The sequence below is a fragment of the Zootermopsis nevadensis genome, unplaced genomic scaffold, assembly GCF_977971745.1.
Source record: "Zootermopsis nevadensis isolate Lab colony 2312 unplaced genomic scaffold, Znev_1.0 Znev_ptg000021l, whole genome shotgun sequence".
Taxonomy (NCBI): domain Eukaryota; kingdom Metazoa; phylum Arthropoda; class Insecta; order Blattodea; family Termopsidae; genus Zootermopsis; species Zootermopsis nevadensis.
Window position 1 is genome coordinate 7,740,215 of NW_028259153.1, and position 20,699 is coordinate 7,760,913.

The 20,699-nt window shown below is 36.4% G+C and overlaps 1 protein-coding gene across 3 annotated transcripts in view; it reads left to right on the forward strand.

Annotated features, from left to right (window-relative positions):
* The window catches only part of Oli (basic helix-loop-helix family member olig), a 99,921-nt gene that overhangs the window by 65,345 nt on the left and 13,877 nt on the right, over positions 1-20,699 (forward strand). For 2 of the 3 annotated variants that reach the window (XM_022084331.2, XM_022084330.2), the window contains one exon: positions 20,043-20,247. In XM_022084331.2, the coding sequence (XP_021940023.1) occupies positions 20,080-20,247 (168 nt within the window). In that variant the 5' untranslated portion in view covers positions 20,043-20,079. Of the gene's footprint in view, positions 1-8,940; positions 9,078-20,042; positions 20,248-20,699 lie in introns of all 3 variants that reach the window. The other variant, XM_022084329.2, reaches the window with a different exon arrangement.

The following is a 20,699-nucleotide window of genomic DNA, read 5'->3' on the forward strand; positions in this document are numbered from 1 at the left end:
TTAATAATTTTGAAGACTTCCGTCTTCTGGGTTGTTGCGCTATGTAGTCTGGTCGATGTTAAACAACGTTTCAGAGGTCATACTGCCTCCGTCATCAGGGCGATGAATAATAATTTTATTCTTGTTGGTACAAACCTAACGTCTGTACCAGTTTTTGTAGAGTATATCGGTTCATTTGAATATGTGGCCTCATTCGTGCTTTGAACTTGTTGTATAAGTTTGTGAATAGCAACTGACAATTACTGAGGCGTGAGATAATTCTAATAAATCTCTTTGACTTATTAAAATTGCCTCAGACTTGGTATGTAGCCCTGAATATCTTAAAAATACGTTGTTGTGTAACTAATTTTATAATATATGGTGTTCTTCGTAAAGTTAACAGTTATTAGCCTACAAAATATTGCTTGCTTTCAAGGTAGCGGTATGCCGATTACCGTTTTAACCGCAGACCGTTACTTATTTCAGCCCGTCCTCTTAGCTCACATCTTATTTGATATTTTTAATATTATCCCCCTATCTCTCGTTCCCCTCAATTTAGTTACATCATTAATATAATTTAGATCTTTATCGTTTAATTTTCTCTAAACTTTTAACTTTGTTTTAGATTTTAATATTATTGTCAGTATCTTGTTTGTAAACACCGTTAATTTGCGTTCTTGCATTGGTCTAAGATACTATTTCACACCTAGTGTCTTTATGAATTTTGACAGGATATGTAAATATAATATATTCTTAAATTAAAGGCGCAAGGTGTTCGTGATTTTTAGGGAAGGGCGGCCAACCGGCCATGAGAACCACTACTAAATTAAACACAGAAACCGATTAGTTTAAAATGTTTTGAAAGGCACTGTCCTCTGTAGCTTTGAGGTATAAACAACCTTGCCAACTAAAAGTGACTTTCAGTTTGATGTAGTCGTTCAACCGCCATTGATGTCTTTTATGTTTTTCGTTTTATTGAAGTTATGCTTCACTACAGGCAACATAAGCATATTTTATATATTATTTTATTTTACAAATGTTTAAAAACTTCAAAAGGCGTTGAATTTTAATGTTCTGTAATAAATCAAGAAGTTATATATATAGTGATTAGGTTAATTTGTTATTTGAGATTAATCATCGCTTTCAGAGTAATGCTGCTATTGCCAGGATTGGTTCTCATTGTCATATGTTGGTTTATATATCAACTGCAAACTCTTGCCCTATTTTATTATTATTCGATTAAACTGAGGCTGTAACTGTAATCTTTAAATTTGTAGATGTCTTGAAACAGAAAGCTAACTACTTTAAACAACATGATCTTAAAACCTTGCATACCGTGCAGTGTATTGATATATAAAATCATATATACAAACAAAACTGTTTAGAATTTGAAAAGATACTTAGTGCCAAACGCGTTTCGATCTCAAGAGGTCATCATCAGTGGCAAACAAATAAATTTGTTAAAATATATTAAAACAACATGGACAACAAAATTGAGAAACAACAGTCAAGTCTTTTAGGGAGGGTGAGAAGTCTATTCACAGAAAAGTAGCAAAGGAGAGTGAAATGCCGTACAGTACACTTCAAAAAATACAGAAACACAGGTTAGCGTCTGCTTCTAACATTAGAAGGAACCGAGTACTTTTGAAAGGAAATGTAAAGACTTTCAAATATACGATTATTGTCTGATGAATTATTAAATCTCGTTCTTAATTATATACGATTATTATTTTAAGTGATAAAAATTCTTATTCCTAAATACAGAATATGTGATTAATGCTCAAAATTGTCATTGAAACTCCTGATTTATTGGATTTAATTTGATTTTAATGGACGCAGTATGTGGTTCTCGCTTTCCCATGCTGAAGGGTAATGGCGGTCAATGCATCCCTTTGAAATTCCTCCTGTGTGTCATATCCTATAGTTTTTATTAAAATAACAGCGTATTTATAATTACTATGAATATTCAGTTGTCATCTAATACATCCATGATTAAAACGTGGCTTGTAGTTTGATTTTATTTCGACTTTTCTATAAGTGGCACCAATTTTCACGATCTCCCCTGATTTTGTCGAGAAAATAATTTTTATATTCCTGTCGTTTTCAAGTACGTCTTAAATATGTATTGCTTTTTTTAGAATGAAATTTAATGACGTCGTTTATATTAAAATAACAGATAATTTTAGAATAAATTACTGCAGTGTTACAATTTATTTTGTTTATTAAGTATGAAAACGATCCTCAGTACCTACTAACTATGTGGTCTGATCTTTTTACGCTTCAATTGGAAACTTTTACCTACTTCTTAGAGTCTTCATTGGCAGCAAGCCTTGACACGTGCCATTTTTTCTTTGTACTTGAGCGGAACAAAGACAAATAAATAGCATGTGTGGGAAATAGTCTACATTGACATATAATTTACCCTTATTAAAAGTTTGTGACATTAGAGTTTTCTTTTTATTTACATAGCACTATTTGATTATTTAATGGAGTAGAGTCCCTGTTAGGAAGTTAATAGTTTTCTTTGCTGGTAAATAAATTAAACTTTTTTTGTGCAACCCGATGATTCATTATCGTGTTTACAAGTGCTCGGGACGGGTCTTTATCCTGAGCCAGATTTATCTCTTTCGAACCCTTGATATTTCACTCAGATTTATTTAAACAGTATTCTTCCATCTGTATCTAGATTTCTCAATCAGTCCCTTTCCTTTCAAATCTTTCTACTGAAGTTCTGTGTACATGTCTCATCTCTCCTACATACCCCTTTGATTGTCTGTCCTTATAAAACAAAATTAGCTACATTTCATGGTATGTTAAGTTAGGCTCAGACGGATTTATTTGATTGCACTGGAGCCGACGGTTGTTACAGAAGTTAATTTGTCATGGAATCTGACTCATTCTTTGTTATATTAAATATCAATCCTTAGTCCACTTTGAACATAAAACTTTAGTCTCTTCTTAAAGTAAATTCGTCGTGACATTCAGTTAGAAGTATCGATAATCAATAAATAGTTGTTGCCATAACTCGAACATTCAACGCCGGTAATAGCAAATACCGCCATTTGACATGATCCAGAGCCAATTTTATCAACCTCCCATCCTCACAACCTGTCTTCCAACATCTATCTCAATGTTATCATCTGATTTCCTTCCCTGTATTTTCAAATCGTCGCTTATCGAAATGTTTTCCTATAAATTTTCTGCATATATTTCGTATGTTTTTAAACAAGCTGTGTTTCTAGTCCATAGTAACTGGATTTCACTATCCTAGGCAAAGTTCTTCGTTATGAAATATGCTAAATTTTCCATGTAGTTAGTCCCATTTATTTATGTCTTCAGACACTATCGTTGATGGACAGCCCTCAATACTAAAGATCATGTATGTTTACAATTGTAAAATTGTGCCAGGTAGTTACCGGGGCTATAAAACTGAAACACTTCCCGAAGGAATGGCACTCTGTCGTGTCTAGGAGAATCGTCTACCCCAGTAACCCGGAGAACTAAGCTTGCAGAACATCTTCGTGAGTCGCGTACGCCAGACAGGTCAATGGGTAAGGATCAGCCAGAGAATAGCTCTTCATGCTTGATGCAGGGAAACGTAGGGGTGCTGAAACTCCTCCCATGTAGAATATATTTCTCTTAAGATTCATGAAGTATAAAAGGTCTGATCGCTGCATTGCCTCTTGTGCCTAATTCCAGCCACGCCTTCGTGTAATACGCCATTATAACAAACGAACAAACGACTATCTGACGAGTGCTTTGTCAAAGACATTTAAAAAATAATCTTCTGACAAAGTTTAATTTGAACAGCCTTTTTTTAAAATTTAATCGAAATACGTCAAGAAATATCAGAGATAAACATGCAGGCTGGCACAAACTGTATCCTTATTTTTCGTTCATTTTGTTAGTTTTGTGTAAAATAACTTATAAAATTTAATTTATTTAAATGATATTTTTTAAAAAAACTAGAGTTTTATCTAAAGAAAGTACACTCGTGGAACATCGCTAGTTTCCCTTTGCAACTCTGCCTGTCTCTAATTTACATTGGTTCTGCGTATCAATGCACAGTACATCATTAACATTCACGTAATAAACCCCCTCCCCCAATTATGTAGCACGCACATCTCCCGTTTACTCTCTCTGTCTTGTCTGTCTGTCTGTCTGTCTGTTACTCACCCTGTCTCACATACGCATACATATAATATACACACACATAACATAGAAACTAAAATCAATAGGGTGGGTTTTGGCTGACGTCACGCCGAATCAGGTCCGGGCCGTTGCTATGCCAACTGTAGCCGGGATGCTGCTCTGAGCTGTAGCAAACCATCTTATTATACATGGACGCAGGCAAGAGGCCTCGTTTGGGCGAGCCCAGGTTAATCTGAATCGTCTCATGTACTTAAGTGCATGGCGGTTCTCCACAGACTACCCCAATTACAACTAGAATTTCTTTTCTTTTTTGGCGGTAGTTTTACTTAGGTACTAAGTATTTTATGTCATTTCGAGATGTCATTTAAACGGGATTCTTGAGCACAGGGTAGAGAACAGTGGGCAAGCTCGTTTTGGTTATGTTAAAGGTGGGGAATTTTATGACTCACTAAACGACTATTAGCTTCTCAACAAGGACTTCGCAAATATAATATATTTCTTCAAACAGTCGTGTGGTTGATTTGTAAAATATTGAATTTCTAAGTAAGTGACTTCCGTAGACAGAGTGCATCTTGGGAAGCTAAAAATCGCTTGTCTATTCAAGAAATTGCCCATCTTTTATGGAACACTGACTGTTCATTAACGTTCAAAAGAGCCCGCCACTGGCCCCTGTCCTGATCCCAGCCAGATAGATCCAGGTCACACCCTTCCATTCTGCTTTATTAAGAACCAGCTTAATATTGTCCGCCCTTCTACGTTTATGTCTTTCAAGTGGTTTTCTTCCTTCCAAACAGAACGTTGTGCTCATTTCTTAACTCTACTATTCGTGCTACTTTCTCGACCCACCTTAGCGTCTTAAATTTGGTCAACGTAAAAATATTCGATGAATAATATGAATTATGAAGTTCCTCAATTATTTTACAGATATTATACTAAACCATAAATTATATACGTGCAAGATAAGAAAGTGTTTTGGAAGAGCAGAAACTTTATAATACTTAGTCAAACAGCGCCCGTCTGAAAACAAAAATGTATAAATATTGAAGTTAATTCAAGACAGTTTCCCATGGTGCGGGAAATGTTCTGTAAATTTGCTATTTGCTAATTCGTTAGCTAACCCACAGACCTACATCAACTTAATGCTGTTTTGCCACTACATCTGTCGAGATGATGTTAATCTTTAGTGAAAACGCGAAAAATATTTTTAAAATCTTTATTCATGATAACTGGTTCCAGTTGTCGAGCCTTCTACCTTAAGAATAATGCGTGTCCGGGGTAGAAATATTGCTGTAATTTCCCCCATGTCGATGACTCACGAAATACTGACCCATATTTTCTGCTCCGGTGTTATGAAAAAAGAATTTTTTTCAGAATATTTGCCCCTTAAGTCCTCGTGCAAGTGATGAGCAGGTGTAGCTCGGTTGGTATGGCAACTGCTGGGGGCCGGATGGCCGGGATGCAGCACTCGCAGGGGCTCTGGTTCTTCCCCATTCCACTAAATACATAACGAGTTTTGTCCCGCACAGCCTCCAACCCAGCGGACGCTGAGGTAAAGACGACAGGAGTGTAACCTAAATCACCTCCTTCCATTTACCCCTCTAAGTGATGAGAGGGGGTTATCGGCTTCCTATTTGGCAGGTACTGGGTTCATATCTCATAAAGACAGCTATTCTTGCAAAATTTCTTTAGTGGTTATCCTCAGTTACTTCAGACAAATTTTGGTATATAGTAAAATATACCAAAGCCATTTCCTTCCACATTCCTTCTGCGTCATTATTCACTAGCGTTATACCATTTGACGATACATAACTTATGTAGGTAGGAATTAAATAGACCACGACTCGTATTTTGCTCTCAATCTAAGAAGAACTTGATGCAAAGAAGTCAGCTGTTACTGTTAGTTTAGGAAACTTTAAGAGGTTTTGATGACTAGACGTGTAGTTCGGCTAGAGATATGAAAAAAATATATACACAACAACAGTCTAAAAAATAGATTATCATAATGGCAGGCGAGTGAAATTGGCTTATGATTGTGACAAATTATGAGCTTTAGATTAGGAGATGTTGAACCTCTGGATTCTATTATCACAGTGTTACTTAGTTGTTTTATATTTTTCTCGTTATGCTGCTGTTGAACTTTGTTCTACCACAACTTTTACTCGTGCGTGTAAATTTGTAATATCACACTATCAGCAAAGAAAATTAGTGTTCAGCTTGGAGTCTCATTGGGAAGAACACAGATTGAGTAGGTTTGTGAAAAGGGTGCGGAGTGAACATTTTAAACCATAAGAAAGTAAAAAATGAAAATAATGGATGGAAAATACTGCATAAAGAAGAATTTCATAATCTGTAGTTTCCGGAATTTATTATGTGGTGGTTAAATGGTGTAGGGTGATGTGTAAGGGACATGTAGCACGCATGGGAGAGATGAGAAATGCGTGTAAAGTTTGATCGAGGAAAAGTGAATAAAAGAACCACTTGGAACACCTAGGCATCGAAGGGATGATTATATGTTCTTAAGAAAATAGAGTGTGAGGGTCTCGATTGGATTGATCTGGCTAAGGATAGGAATCATTAGTGAGCTCTTGTGGATATGGTGACGAACCTTTGGGATTTCGTAAATGACGGGAAGTTTGATCAGCTGGGCAACTGTTAGCTTCTCAAGGAGGATTATGCTCTGCGAATTTCGTTATACGTTAACGAAACAAAATGCTATTGCGAAAGACTGCTCTGCGTCTGTATGTACGTGATCCACCGAAATAGGATAGGTGCAAATTTGCGTTTATATGACTGTACTAGATTTAATAAGGCTGTGAGATTAGTCTGAGCAAAGTTGCCATCATTTGGAATATTTACATTTAATTTGTACGCATCGATAAAGCAGCAATAGTAAGCAGTGGAAATTTCCTTTGCCTCCTTTCGAAAGGCAAGTAAACACAGAAAGAGAGGAAGGAGGATACGATAAAAGAAAGAACAAGTTAGGATATATACACATAATATAAAAATTATGGCATGTTTGCTATGATACTGTCCATTCGTTTGGTATTCACAAGGGCGTAGCCACTTCGTAACTGCAGATTTACATGAAAATCAATTTCAATGTAAATCATTTTTGTTTTACGTTCTCTTGCGCTTCGGTTCGGGATTCAACATGTGCAAAGATTAGTTTGAATAGCATCTGATTTCAACGTGTAAATGGATTTGTACGAGTAACATCAAAATTCTGTTTGCATATAAAAAAATGCCTGCTTTACTAAAAGCCTGTCGTAAGTACTGTCACTGACAATATCATAGAAGTAATTAATCTAATTTTCCTTCTAAAGTAAACTTCGTTTATTTCTTTAGATAAAATTGTTCTCTTAACGACTGTATCAATAAACACCCACTTTACCCTATCCTGAGGTAGATTATTCTAGTTCAAAATGCATTTTAATATTATCCTTAAATCTATGAATTGATCTTTAAAATGACCCCTTTCTTAAGGCGGTTTCTACCAAAATTTTGTGCGCAGGCTTTCTACATATCCCGCCAATCTCATTCTCGTTTATTTGATCATCTTAGGAAGATGAGGAATACAAGTTATGAAATTCCTGAGTCTGTAATTTTCTCTATTACTCTGTCACTTTCTCTTAGCGCCAAATATTCTCCTATAGTAAAATTTGTCCCGCTACGTGCCACACAGGCGCTTGGGGTGAGTGGAGGTATAGCTCCTCTCTTTCTTGACCTCGGCACTAGATGGGGGTGAGTGGTCGGCATCACGCCCCGGCCGGCTTTACTCCCGGGAAAGGACTCCGGTACCCATTGTAGAGGATGCTGGGTGGGCCCCAAAGCCGGTCTGGACGCAGAGGCTAGAGGAAAAATCCTCTGCCCCCGTCGGGGATCGAACCCCGGTTGTCCAGCCCGTAGCTAGTCACTATACCAACTGAGCTATTCTTTACTATTCTTCTATAGTAAAGAAATTATTTCTTATTTCTCATTAATTAAGAGCTGTCTCAATCTTGCTTATGTTGTGTTATTTTCCCATTAAGTACATTCCTTATGTTTCATTTATCTTGATTTCCGATATATTAGATACTCTTATTCGTGATTAAAACTTCATCTCTTATGGTCTGTGTCATAAGTCTTTGGTTTTACGTGGCAGAAATTCTTACAGCTTCATCCTCTTATTCAGTAGTTTTATTTTCTGTACCACACATTAAAACTTGTCTCTTTTTACCTGTCTTAAAAGACTGTCGTGCACAAATTACTTCTTGTTAAATTCCAAAACTCTTATATTAATTGAAGTTTTAAAAACATACATATTAATTCTGTTAACCTGTGCAGTCTCTCTTTATTTCAAAATTTCTGTTTGTTTCCGCGTGTCACTAAAATATCTCGGATGTTTCGTTTCTCATATTCGTCTCTTGAGAAATTTTTTTTTTTAAATAAACAGATGACAACTTAATGGTCGCTTAGTTCGTCAAGAAATTTACTGCCTTTTATGAAGTTGTAAAGTTTATTACCTTGTTCACAGGAGCCAGCCACTAATCTATTAATTTGAAGACACTGAGTAAAATCGCTAAATCGTATGTCGAGACAGCATGCATCTGCAGTAAAAGCTGTTTAAAACGGAACATGTACCGAAAGAAAATTTGCTTGAATTGTAAAATTTCTTGGGGCCTCATAATTTGGAATTAAACTAATATACGTGTGTCCCTAGCAAACACAAAACCATTAACACCGTTTGTGTACAGGACAAATACAAGGGAGAATTATTTGGGTATATATTACACTTCACGCTTAAAATTCTGTTTCTTGCTGTATTTACAGGAACCTGTTGTTTTACATGGTGTGAAAATCGGTCTCTTACATCAAGGGAAGAACACAGATCGATCGTGTCTGAGAACAGATTACTTAGGAGAATATTTGGACCTAAGAGGGATGTAGTGAAAAATACCACAGAAAAAGTACGTAATTAAGACGTTCATAAATTTTCCTCTTCACCCATTATGTTTATGATGATCGTATCTAGGAGAATTAAATGAGCTAGGCTTGAGGAGACTAAAAATGAATATAAAATTGAGATTGAAAATCTTTAAGTGAGAAAAAAGTAGGACGGTCTAGGCGTTGGCTCTAGGATAATATTAAAACGTATCATAAGGATATATTTTGAGAGAGTGTGAACTGGATTTATCGAACTCAGCACAGTAATCATTTATGGGTTTTTGTGAAGACTGTAATGAGCCTTTGGGTTCCATAAACGGGTTATATTTTCTTGACTAACTGACCTGGTTAACTGTTCATAAATAGCATGACTGTTTTAATTGTGACTTGGATAATAAAGACATAATTAGTCCTCGTGGGGTATTTATTATGCAATATTGAGAGGGTAGGGACAGCTGCCAGCGTCGAACGGAAACTTGTGTGAAATAGAAAGTGTTTAAGTGTCTTTAAATTTCATCATTTGTTTCTGTTTGCTGTGTCTCCAAACTACGAGACAGTGTCTCTATATTACCGACAAGGTTTTGTCGTCGTTTGCTTTCGATGTTTTTCATGGCACGTATGAGTCTCCTCAGGAGTTACTTCTGAGCGGTGGGAACTATTCTTCTTCTTCTGCATGTGTCGATTCTGAACGTACTTCAACACAGCTAAGGAACCCAGATCAGCACAAAAGTGGCATAACTCTTTCTTGCCTATTCAGTGACACAACCCAGTGCACCTGTACGTTATTTCTTGATCTATTTAACGACACTTTCTCAAATGTATAGATCTGCAGGATTGGTAGACATTTAGAAGGAAGTTAATGACCTATTTTAGGTTACTTAATCTTACAGCAGTTTGCTGGAGGATAAACCATAACGAAACTCATTCAAGTAGCGGTTAATCTGGCCGTGTGACCCTCGGCCAAAAACCGACTATCTTGCCTGAAGATTTTTCCTCAGTCTCACCGGGGAAGTGCTTAAAACATGCGCTTACTAAGATCATCCGTAACGCGTTGTTACACGTAAAAATTCTCTGATAGTTGCCTTGAGTTCATCCAACGTGGCGGGGTGTCTCTAGAATGCTTGATTCTCAAAATAACCCCATAAAAATATCCGGGATATGAAAAATTAGGCGATCTTGGCGGCCAGTAAGATTAGAGGACCCGGAAACATTTCGCGCTACTTACTATTTACTCATTTCTGCAGTATGTTATATGGCGCCATCTTGCTAGAACGATGCTCTCGCAATGAGCGTTCCCAACGGAACTTCCTGCATGCTGTAGCACAGTGGTATTCAACCTGGGGTACGCAAAGACATCTTAGGGGGTACATGAAATTTAAAATATATATATTATTTTATGATAAACACTGAATAATCAGTAATGTAATTTATTTAATTTATTTTAGATGTAGATTTTATACTATGTATAACTTAAATTATACACCAACAACTTTGGGGGTACAAAGATGAAGAAAAATTATATCTGGGGGTACGCGAATAAAAAATGTTGAATACCACTGCTGTAGACCTATGTGCTTATGGCCTTGAAAACCTGTACGCTCCTCGCATTGCTGTAAACTACTCAATATAAAAACGTCAGTTTTTCTGTAGGATTCTGTATCACAAGACAATGTTATGACAATATTTGAGTATAAGAAATAACATCACAACTAAAATTTCTGAGAAATAATTATCACGGATGAAGCATTGTTACTACAGAAACAGTATCTGTGTATCGTATATAGGGTTTTGCAAAATCTGCCTTGATTTCTACGATATAAAAATGGTATGTTAAAAGTGATGCTAATAGAATTCAGAGTACATTGAGGCTTTAGCACGAAAACAGATGGGTTCCTTTCCAAGGCGTGAAAGATGTCAAAGAAATATTAAAGTTCAGACACATTTTTAAATCTATTAGTCTAGGGATTATGGTCTCTGGTTCGAGGCAATTCGGTTGTACTTCGTATTTCTCCTGACGCTATCTCGTACCTATACAAGAAAGTCAAAATTTTGTGTTTGTGAGAGAAACTAAGATTTATACCATAGTTTGGATTCCAGGTTGTCTTATATCCCCTAAGGAGTTGGCATCATATCATCATATTCACTGTTATACTATAATCAGGTGCAAACTGGGCGCTATTATAAAATATGTATACGTACTTTTAGGAGGTTGATAGGGGGCAGAATAGCCGAAAACCTTACCTTGAGCCATACGCCTCGACACAAACACATAATTTACAGCTTTTAGTACAGTTCATAGTGTATAGCATCCGATTCACAACTGATGCAAACTTCAGGCACCGAAATGCCACTCATTACTGTTCGTCCATTGCCCAATTTGTAAATGGCTGTTTCCTGTTCCTCTCTCTGTCCTTCATGCCAAATTTTTCTTGGTCTTACTTTTATTATTTTCCCCACAGGTACAAACATTATTATTAGATTTGTAAAATTTCTTCTGTCATTTGCTGAATGTGAACGTATCAACATTAACGTTTTATTTGCAACGTCTGTGCTATGCTCTATGTTTTTCCTTATATCAGCCGATCTCTTCAGTAACCAATATTAATCTCTTTAACCTCAATTGGTATCTGATACATCTATTCCTCCCGCTGTAATAAGAATCCCAATCATTGTTTGATACATATTAATTTTCCGATATTTTTGTTGTATATTTACTTAACTTATCGAATTCAAGGCATTTATTGCGCCACAGTTAATGTAAGTTCGAAAATTGGGACGGCATTAATTTTTAGTCTGCTTTCATTATTTTACAGGAAATTGTACTCTTTTATGTGTTGTAAATGTACCAAGAGAAACTAATCTAAGCTAGCCATGCAACGAAAATATTACGTAAAATAATTTAGAGATAGACAGATAAAATAAATACCAGAGTGAGGTCGAAATGAGATACCTTTTAAGAAACACAATAAAGTAATATAATCGGATTAAGTTACATGAATTTGAAGACCTAAAATATGATACGAATTTTACACCTTCTGGTATAAATAATTAAAGTAATTTATGTGATTAATATCATTTTTATTTCATGATTTGTAAAACCGAAATCGTCTTTCCTTTCTCCGAATATTCGTACAGTTTTATCTCCTTCTTGTCTTTGTATGTTAGATCGGCTTAACTCGATGCCTGTACCGGCCTCCATCCACTTTCCGTTGTCTCTGATAATTATAAATGTTTTCTAATATTTTTTTTTTTACTTTTCGTACGTGCATTACTGCTCATTGTTTAAATTTAAGATCCCTATTCTGTGCTGTTTTATAAAGGCTACCTATAACAGCTGTAACAGGAACGTGGAAGCGATTTATCCCGTCACTACATGACAAAAGTTCACCTTGCATTTATGTGTCTTGCATGCCACGGGTCGCGGGACCTGAGGGGTCGTATTGCGTTCAAGTACTACGAGCAGTTTCCTGCTAGGAGTGTGCAGGCTTCGAGGATAAGCTCAGCTAGCGGGGAGACAGCCTGGGATTTCACATCCAATCAAAGAAGGACAGAGTACCGCGTACAACATCCAGAGCTGGGCGAACGAGACAGAAAATACATCACCGGACACGTCTGGGCCCAGAAGTACAGAGATTTGAAAAAATAAAATGTTGGATAGAGAGAAAGAATGATTCTGGTTTAGAATGTAAAACGAATAGGAATGAAAAAGAGGAAATCAGATAAATAGAAGGGGATAGATATTGGTAAGGGTGAGAGTTGTGAGGGTAGAAAGGGGGGTGATGATGGCGGTATTGATCTGCTGAGGTTGCCAGGCAGTGGCTAGGGGTGGAGACATTGCACAGCATCCCAAGCATGGAGCAGGGACACAGGCTGCAGCCTGGTGAACCGCGCCGAGACGTGGAAATTCACAAATTTACGATTGGGACGGAAGATCCGAGGTTTAAATCAATAATGAAGACTCAAGTTTTCTTGCATTAAAAAATAACTTGGCAGGTTTCCTTTGTTTGAACATCGGGTGTGAATATGCAGACTTGAGTTTTATGCTCCACGCATATTTACAACAGAAGGACATTTTTCACAGTAGTTTGCCTACATTCAAGCACATTATAAATCATCAGAGTTTGTTCGATTCTTGTAGGCGCCCCGCGGTTTTTTAGCAGAAGAGTACTGTAAAGTTTCTTTAAAAGTATAAAACTTCGTGCTTTCAGTGACTGAGGAGAAGCATATTTTTTGTATTTCTTAGTTTCTGATAAGACACGGATTGAAACGTTAAAATCAAACACAGATCGAACAAAAGAATTGTCGTTGTCCAGTTCAGAATTCAGCTACTGTTCTGAAGTTGGCAATACTGGTTGCTGAACTTCGTGTCATAGCCACGCTTGGTCAGCGTACGACAGAGAACGATTTTATGATATCAGGAAAGACAGACCTATGTGCCAAGAATGGGTTTAAAATTACCGGCACCTCAGAATTATTTTATGCAATACATTCAGTAAATATCAGTGTAAAGTATTCTGTTTTGCATTTATCTGTGTAAAAGGATTCGCTGAGATTTTATTCTGTCGATGTTTGCTACAAAACTAAAACGTGTTCTTTATATAAAGAGCGAAGCTTCGCCCAAGAGTATTTTGCTGTCGGACAGGCCCCATTTTGTCCTAATATTTCTTTGATGTGTTGTTGCTTGCTCCCCTATGCTTGCATCTACTGGTATTCGATCTTTGCATCCTTTGTGTTCTTCTCTGCAGATATTATTAATTTCCAGATGTTGACTTAGTCTTACAGATGTAACAGAAGTCATCAATTTATAGGGGCCTTCTTCAGGGCGGGGCGAACGGGGTAGCCGCCCCGTTCGCCCCGCTCATCAACATTTCGAGGAATGAAATGCTTCTTACACAGCGACAACTTACGAACCCAAAATAAAAACATAAAGCATTTTTATGTATAGCCTACAAATTTAAAATATATAAAATGGTTTGTTTTAAGATGCAATTGAAATTTTCTTCCAACTTCGTCAATACAAACAAAACAAATTGGGTGTCTTAGGACATCATTGTTTAACCCCTTGCGTTATTTCTTTGTATTCCCCACTAATTCTGAATTCTGTTTTGCCTGTAAACACTGTGTTCATATACATATTCTCAACAGTTCCTATTAAATATCGTGGTATACCTTTGTTTTGCAAAATTTCCCAAGGTTTTGCTCTATTTACTGTTTCAAACCTTATGTAAATCGATATATATGTTAGTATGTTATATTCTGTGTTTCTGAATTATTTGGGATACACAGAATCCGCAATCCATACAAGATCTATGCATTCTGAATCCATTTTGTTCTTCGAGTAGTAGCATCTCAGATATTATCATAAAACGTTGTGTGATAATTTTAGAATTATTTTGTATCATTTACAAACTTATTCCCCTGCAATTGTCAACTTTTTATATATGAGAACTTTAAGTGCTATTCTCCGCTCTTCTGGTAAATATCCATATAAACAACATATGTTTAGGAAATATAAGAATTTAACAAGAAAACTTTTTGGCGCATACTTGAATAGTTCATTGTTAATGTCATCTGACCCCGGTGATTTCCTGCCTTTGATTTTTTGAATTACTTCCGCAAGCTCTTCTCTAGTTATAAGGTCGAATGTGAGCCTCAGAAACTATTTGGGTAGCTTCTTCTTTGTTTTCTGCTATCCACAGGCTGTGATAATATTAGAGCCATTTGTTTCCTGTAATGGGATTTAATTTTAACTTATCTCTTTCATTTTTATTCAATTCTTTTAAAATTTTATATGCTTTTGTCTGGCTTCATGTACATCGTCTTCGATCCTACTGACAAAAGTCTCCCAACTTTGGCGCTTAACACGTCACACTTCTTTTTAACCATTGCTGATAGTGCCTTACATTCAATTTTATTTTCTATCAATGTGAGTTCAGTTATCGTAAATGTAAATATTATTTTGCATGTCGTAGGATGTTTGCTGTTGACAAATACTCGAATTGGGTGCATATTATTGTTCTTGTTGCAATGTTAAGCGTTATCTTAATATTTGCTTTTAATTTCACGTAAACAATCACATATAAGGCAGATGGCTTGGTTCAAATCTGTGATCATGAGTTGGACGTTTGTTTAAGAAACGAAAATATTAATGTTTCGAGAAAAGATGGGTCCTTGTACCAAGGACTGCTGCGTGGTACATGGACTTTTTTAGGCCAGACAAACTGACCCTCCTGCTTGTTAGAAAGTCGCTGCTTTAAATAGATTCTTGTCTGTCGTTCTTCACGAGATCTTGAGAGAATGGAGTTGATCGTAGAGAAACATTTATGGCACAAGTGTCTAGAGAAATCGATATTACAGAAGTAAATCGAGTTAATCTTATGTATTTGAGTGTTTTTGAGTAAAACTGTTAATTCTTTCGCAGATCAGTGTCGAATGTTTAGAATTATCCAAAGTCTTCGGCTAACATTGACATCTTCAGGGTGAATGTGTTGTGGTTGGGTGTTCTTGGGAGCTTTATACAGGACTGACAGTATGTGGCGAGTTGGATTTGATGGTTTTGATTGATGTAGCGGAAGAAGGAAATCCATGAATCTTTTTCCCGTTGCTTGAATTATAATAGGTACAAACTGAACCCAGATCTTAGATAAAGTAGTCTGTGCTAAATCAAGCATCTTGACATGAACACTTTCTGAAGAGTGAGGGCGTACTGGATAGGGGACAAGTCCCTTCCCCAGCCACCTTACCCCGGTACCCATTGGATAGGAGGCTGGTTGGGCCTCAGAGCCGGTCTGGACGCAGTGGTGAAGAAGGAATCTGTTCTCGTATAAGGAGTCGAACCCCAGTCGTTCAGTCACGTAGCCTGACTGACTGACTGACTGACCTACCCAGCAGCCGTAATTATATAGCACCTGTAAGATTTCAAACGTATAAAATCTTTATTACAAGTTTCAACTTCATCGGCAGTTTTTAGAGAGTAATAACTAAAAAGTATTAAAATGGCTATCTTCCGGATAGTAGTGCCGTGTAGTATAAGTTCATAGACGTTTCAGAGGTAAACACATCCTAAAGAAAGCCATCTTCATACTTACCGCCGTGATAACCTAAAATCCTGTTAAATTGAAGGTAGGCATTCATGAACTTCACCTAACCTACGTTTAGTAGGTGATCATGAAACAGTTCATGTGTTCATAGAGAGTTCTGGAAATGCACTAGCATATTACCGGTGGCGTCTGTAATGTTTTAACCCATGGGTCGCTGTTCAAAACTGGGTCGCCATGATTTTCCTTAATAAGTTGAAATTTCCTGCACAAACGACTATTAGCGTAAAGTAATGGGTGGGTGGTAGTGTACTGTGATGGCGGTAAGTATACTTAACGTTGAATTGGACAGGTTCATCGGCATTTGCCGTAGAAAAATCTAAGCTTCTATACCGACTGCAACCAGATCATATGTTAAAATGTAGTCTTTCAAATACAGGTCCACGGCTTGAACGACTTTCAAAACTTGTACGAAGTCAAGGTTGACAATAATATATTTTTAATTTTTTATTTTTATATAATTTGTCTTATTTGTGTGGTTTCTCAAAACTATTTCATACTGTAACTGAATAATGTTTTAGTTGTACATTAAATTTTAAAATTTATGTCATACTGATTTGGTGCATATTTTAATTCACAACTTAACCGTGGGTCGCAAAACAGAATTTTATCTGCGTCTCCGTAGAAAATGTTAAGAACCATTCATCTGTAGGTATATTTGAAATAATAGTAATGTTACGTTTGGTAATAGTCACATTTAGGTAAAGCTTTCTTAAATTAAATAATTATTTACTACATTGATATGTCTGAATTTACCAAAAATAACTTGGTAGATTCTTCTTCGGAGGCAAAGTGTCTGAATCGTGAAGCTATTCACTTACCTCCATCTAGAGCTAAAGTTCAGAATAACTCCACTTCAGCCGTACGTTCCTGTGGCGTACAAAGAACGTTCTTGCGCTGGAATATGAAACAAGTGAATGGTTTAGCACACCGATAAACTGATCTGATCTGATTCGAGTTACATACAGTAGTATCAAAAGTCACACGGTATATGCACCCATCAAATAATGGAATACAATTCATATGCTGTTCATCTGTTTTAAGGGGTATTTGCTAGTCCAATACAGCTTAAAATTTTAGCATTTCAAAATCTCATTAATCAAGAACTGAGTGAGTAGTTCAGTACATTCCTAGCAATGATTTGGCCTATTCTGAATTACTTTTATTGGTATAGTCTTTGAATTATGCTAAATACAACAGTAATCACTTGATTCACATTTTTGGAATTGTCCTAATAGAAGGTGGGCAAATTATATCTGTTACATTAAAACATTTAATCCTATTTCAGTATTTTATTCCTTTTAAGTCTGAAGCACATTTAAATAACATCTAAAAATATAGTTCATACCTCAAAGGAAACAATTTATTTCGAATACAAAGATGAATTGGTTAATGCTGTTTAGATAATTAATTGCTGTTTATTCAGAGAATCGTAGATAAAATCTGTAGGCAAAATTCAGATATCCATTTATAAGATATTGTAGATGCGTCATATTGTGATGAAGATACAATATGAAGGACAAGAACATGATAAGAAAAATGAAAACTAAAAATCAGTAAAAATCAGTAATTCAGTTAAAAAGTTTATAACATAACACCTGATGATGGCTATATATAGCCGAAACATATCGTAAATGTTCCACATGTAAATCGAGTACTCGATAAGGAACGTAAAATGATATTTTAATCTTTTAATTATCTTATATTGTGATTGACGGCTAATTTTAATATATTTTTAATACTAGATATCCATTGTTAAAGCAGGTGGTATATATGAGTACCACTGGGCTTTAAGGGTTAAACATTGCAGTGAATCCCGTACTAATCGAATATTTGTACGAATATTCGCTCAAAAATTGGAGGTATATAAGTAATTTATAGGTAGGAACGTGCCTGTGAACTGTCATAAGCTTGTTCAGTACTGAAAGTCCCGGATTGAATTCCGTTTATAACAAAAGCACCATTATTGTGCTGTTGTTCCGCTTAGACGGTTGTTGCAGTGTACACAGAGAGGAGGCACATGTACTCATTTCGTAAATAAAAACATCAGAAACTTCCTTCCGAGAAATCTTAGTGTTCTCATTTTGTGCAGGAATCTTTACGATGTTCTTGTAAAGGAATGAAGGATGTAATCAACATCACCATCTTGTGGGAATATCTAGAATCATGGAACTACTAGAGTTATATTTCCCTCCCCCCACCCAAATTACCTTCGGATGGGCTACGTCAGGGAAAGAGGTCTTAGGGTCAGCAAGCTATCTGTCGACATCCGCATACACTGCCGCCATTTTGATATTTTACCAACGAAATTGTTTGTTTCGTAAATAGTCTTACTTACGTATAATACACACAAAGTATAATTTAGTATTTGTTTCGTCTCTGAGCTCACATTTAGTTTACAGGAAAGTTGCTGTAGGTGGCAGAAAGTTCTTGGTCGTTGTGAGAACCAAAGGAGCAGATTCTCGGATTACCTAACCTCCATAAGATTTATGATTTCCACACGCCTGGTACAGGGGTTGGAGCATTAAAGAACAGTTGTGTTGGACATACATGTGTTAGAAGTTATACAGGGCATTAACAACAAAATGATCATTCTGAATTCAAAGTCTGACAAAAATTTAGAGCGTAGGTAAATTGGCTTGTCCATGTTGTACAAACTAGGGATCAGAATAGAACTGAAATTGGAATGAGATTAAAATTGAGGTGGATGTTACAAATTTATTGTAGTTAAAACTGTGTTAAATTCTTTGATGTCATGTAGGCCTGTGTATAGATGATTTTTAATAAATACAATGTAAATAATTAAACCTAATTAATACTAAACTCACTCTTACATCCGTCAGAAAACATTTAATAGCCTGTATCGACTGCAATAATCTTTTATCTACGAATGTTTGTATAAATTTTGATAACAACTTCATTTCTTTAAAGATCATCCATTAATATTATTATCACACATTTAAGGTCCTTTCTGATTTGAATTTATTTATATCTTTATTGTTAAACTGAAACTAATTAATGTCTAATGTTTAATGATTTAGACATGCTGTTTGTTACAGTAATAAATTATAAGTTATATACGTGTTTATATTTTATCCATTATAGTATGAGCATGGAAGAATTTTTAACTTTGAAATATTTGTTTGATATTCTGCACACATCAGAAATTCAAAATCAAAAGATTTTGTCGCGTCCTCTGATAATGCGATCACATACATAGTGTGTGTTTAAAATTCTCGTTCTTTTGTGTTTCAACACTAAGGCTGCAAAAGTCTGTTTTAAGACGGTGATAAACGACTTTCATTTATCTATAATCTGGTTCAGTCGTATGTCAGATTAAAATAATCGTACTGTATTAATGTGGATTCGTATTTCATATATAAGGCTCTAACAACTTCAGTGGTTGCGGAATAGATGGCAGCACAATACAGAATCCTTCTCAGATGACGTGTGTGTTTTATCCGGGGTTGCCATGGTTGCCGAAAGCTTTTGTTCCCACACCATGAACTCCAAAAGGCTCGTCTTTGTGTATCTGGAGAGACGCGATAATAACGAACCCATTGTGTCGGCTTTACCCCCACCACAACTGAGCTAATCCAGCATCCCACCCGCTACAATACCCCATTGGGGGGGGGGGGGGGAGAGAGAAGCCATCTGCCGTGCGATTTTGTCTTTGCACCGCGTCACTTCTGCCACCTAGTGGGACGTCGTCGAAGCTTTTCTCAAAACACATACATCTGTACTTTTACATCTTTGTTATAGTGAACATTGGTGACAAGTTTTGTGCTATTACTGCTGCAAAAAAGAACTCGATTCATAAAGAGCAACACCCCACGTCCATCAGTGAAATTTGTCAGGGATTAGACAGCTATTTTATACGTGTGCTTATAGAAAGGACCAAAACTTTGAAGACCTCTAAACAAGTGACATGAGAAGAAGATCCAGTGACGAAGAGGATGATGCTGGAATTGTTCGTGGAGCCACCTCACGAGCATCCGGGGAACTGTCGCGGTTGTGGCGTCTGGAGACGCAACATCAGGAGGCTTTGACCGGTACCACGGCGACGTGGGGTTGGGAGGCTGCGAGAGGAAACACGGTAAGTAAACAGACGCCCGTCTTCACAAGACGTTTTGATTTACGCAGTGACAACTCTAACAAAAAACAAATTACTCAAGACGTGTCTTTACATGCCAGCATTTCGAAACTGGATGTGATTTTAGGCAACATTTTACTACATCATTCAGTGTGCTGATCTGTGACCGATATAAAACGTATCTTTAAATGCTCTTTTGTTTTCTGAAGCGTAATAATGTTGTGTACTGTGCAGTTTAAATGGTTCTTAATCTTTGTAAATCGTGACTCAAACGCTTTCGTTTAGAAGTTACTAATAAAATGACATGCCACATTTAATTCTTAATGTTAGCATGAAAATGTTCGGTTCAGAGATAATTATGAAAATCCACATCAGTGCTTGCTTACCTTGAATTGAATTGAATTGAATTGAATCAATAAAATGGCCCAGTTGTCATTATTTAAATAATTACTATT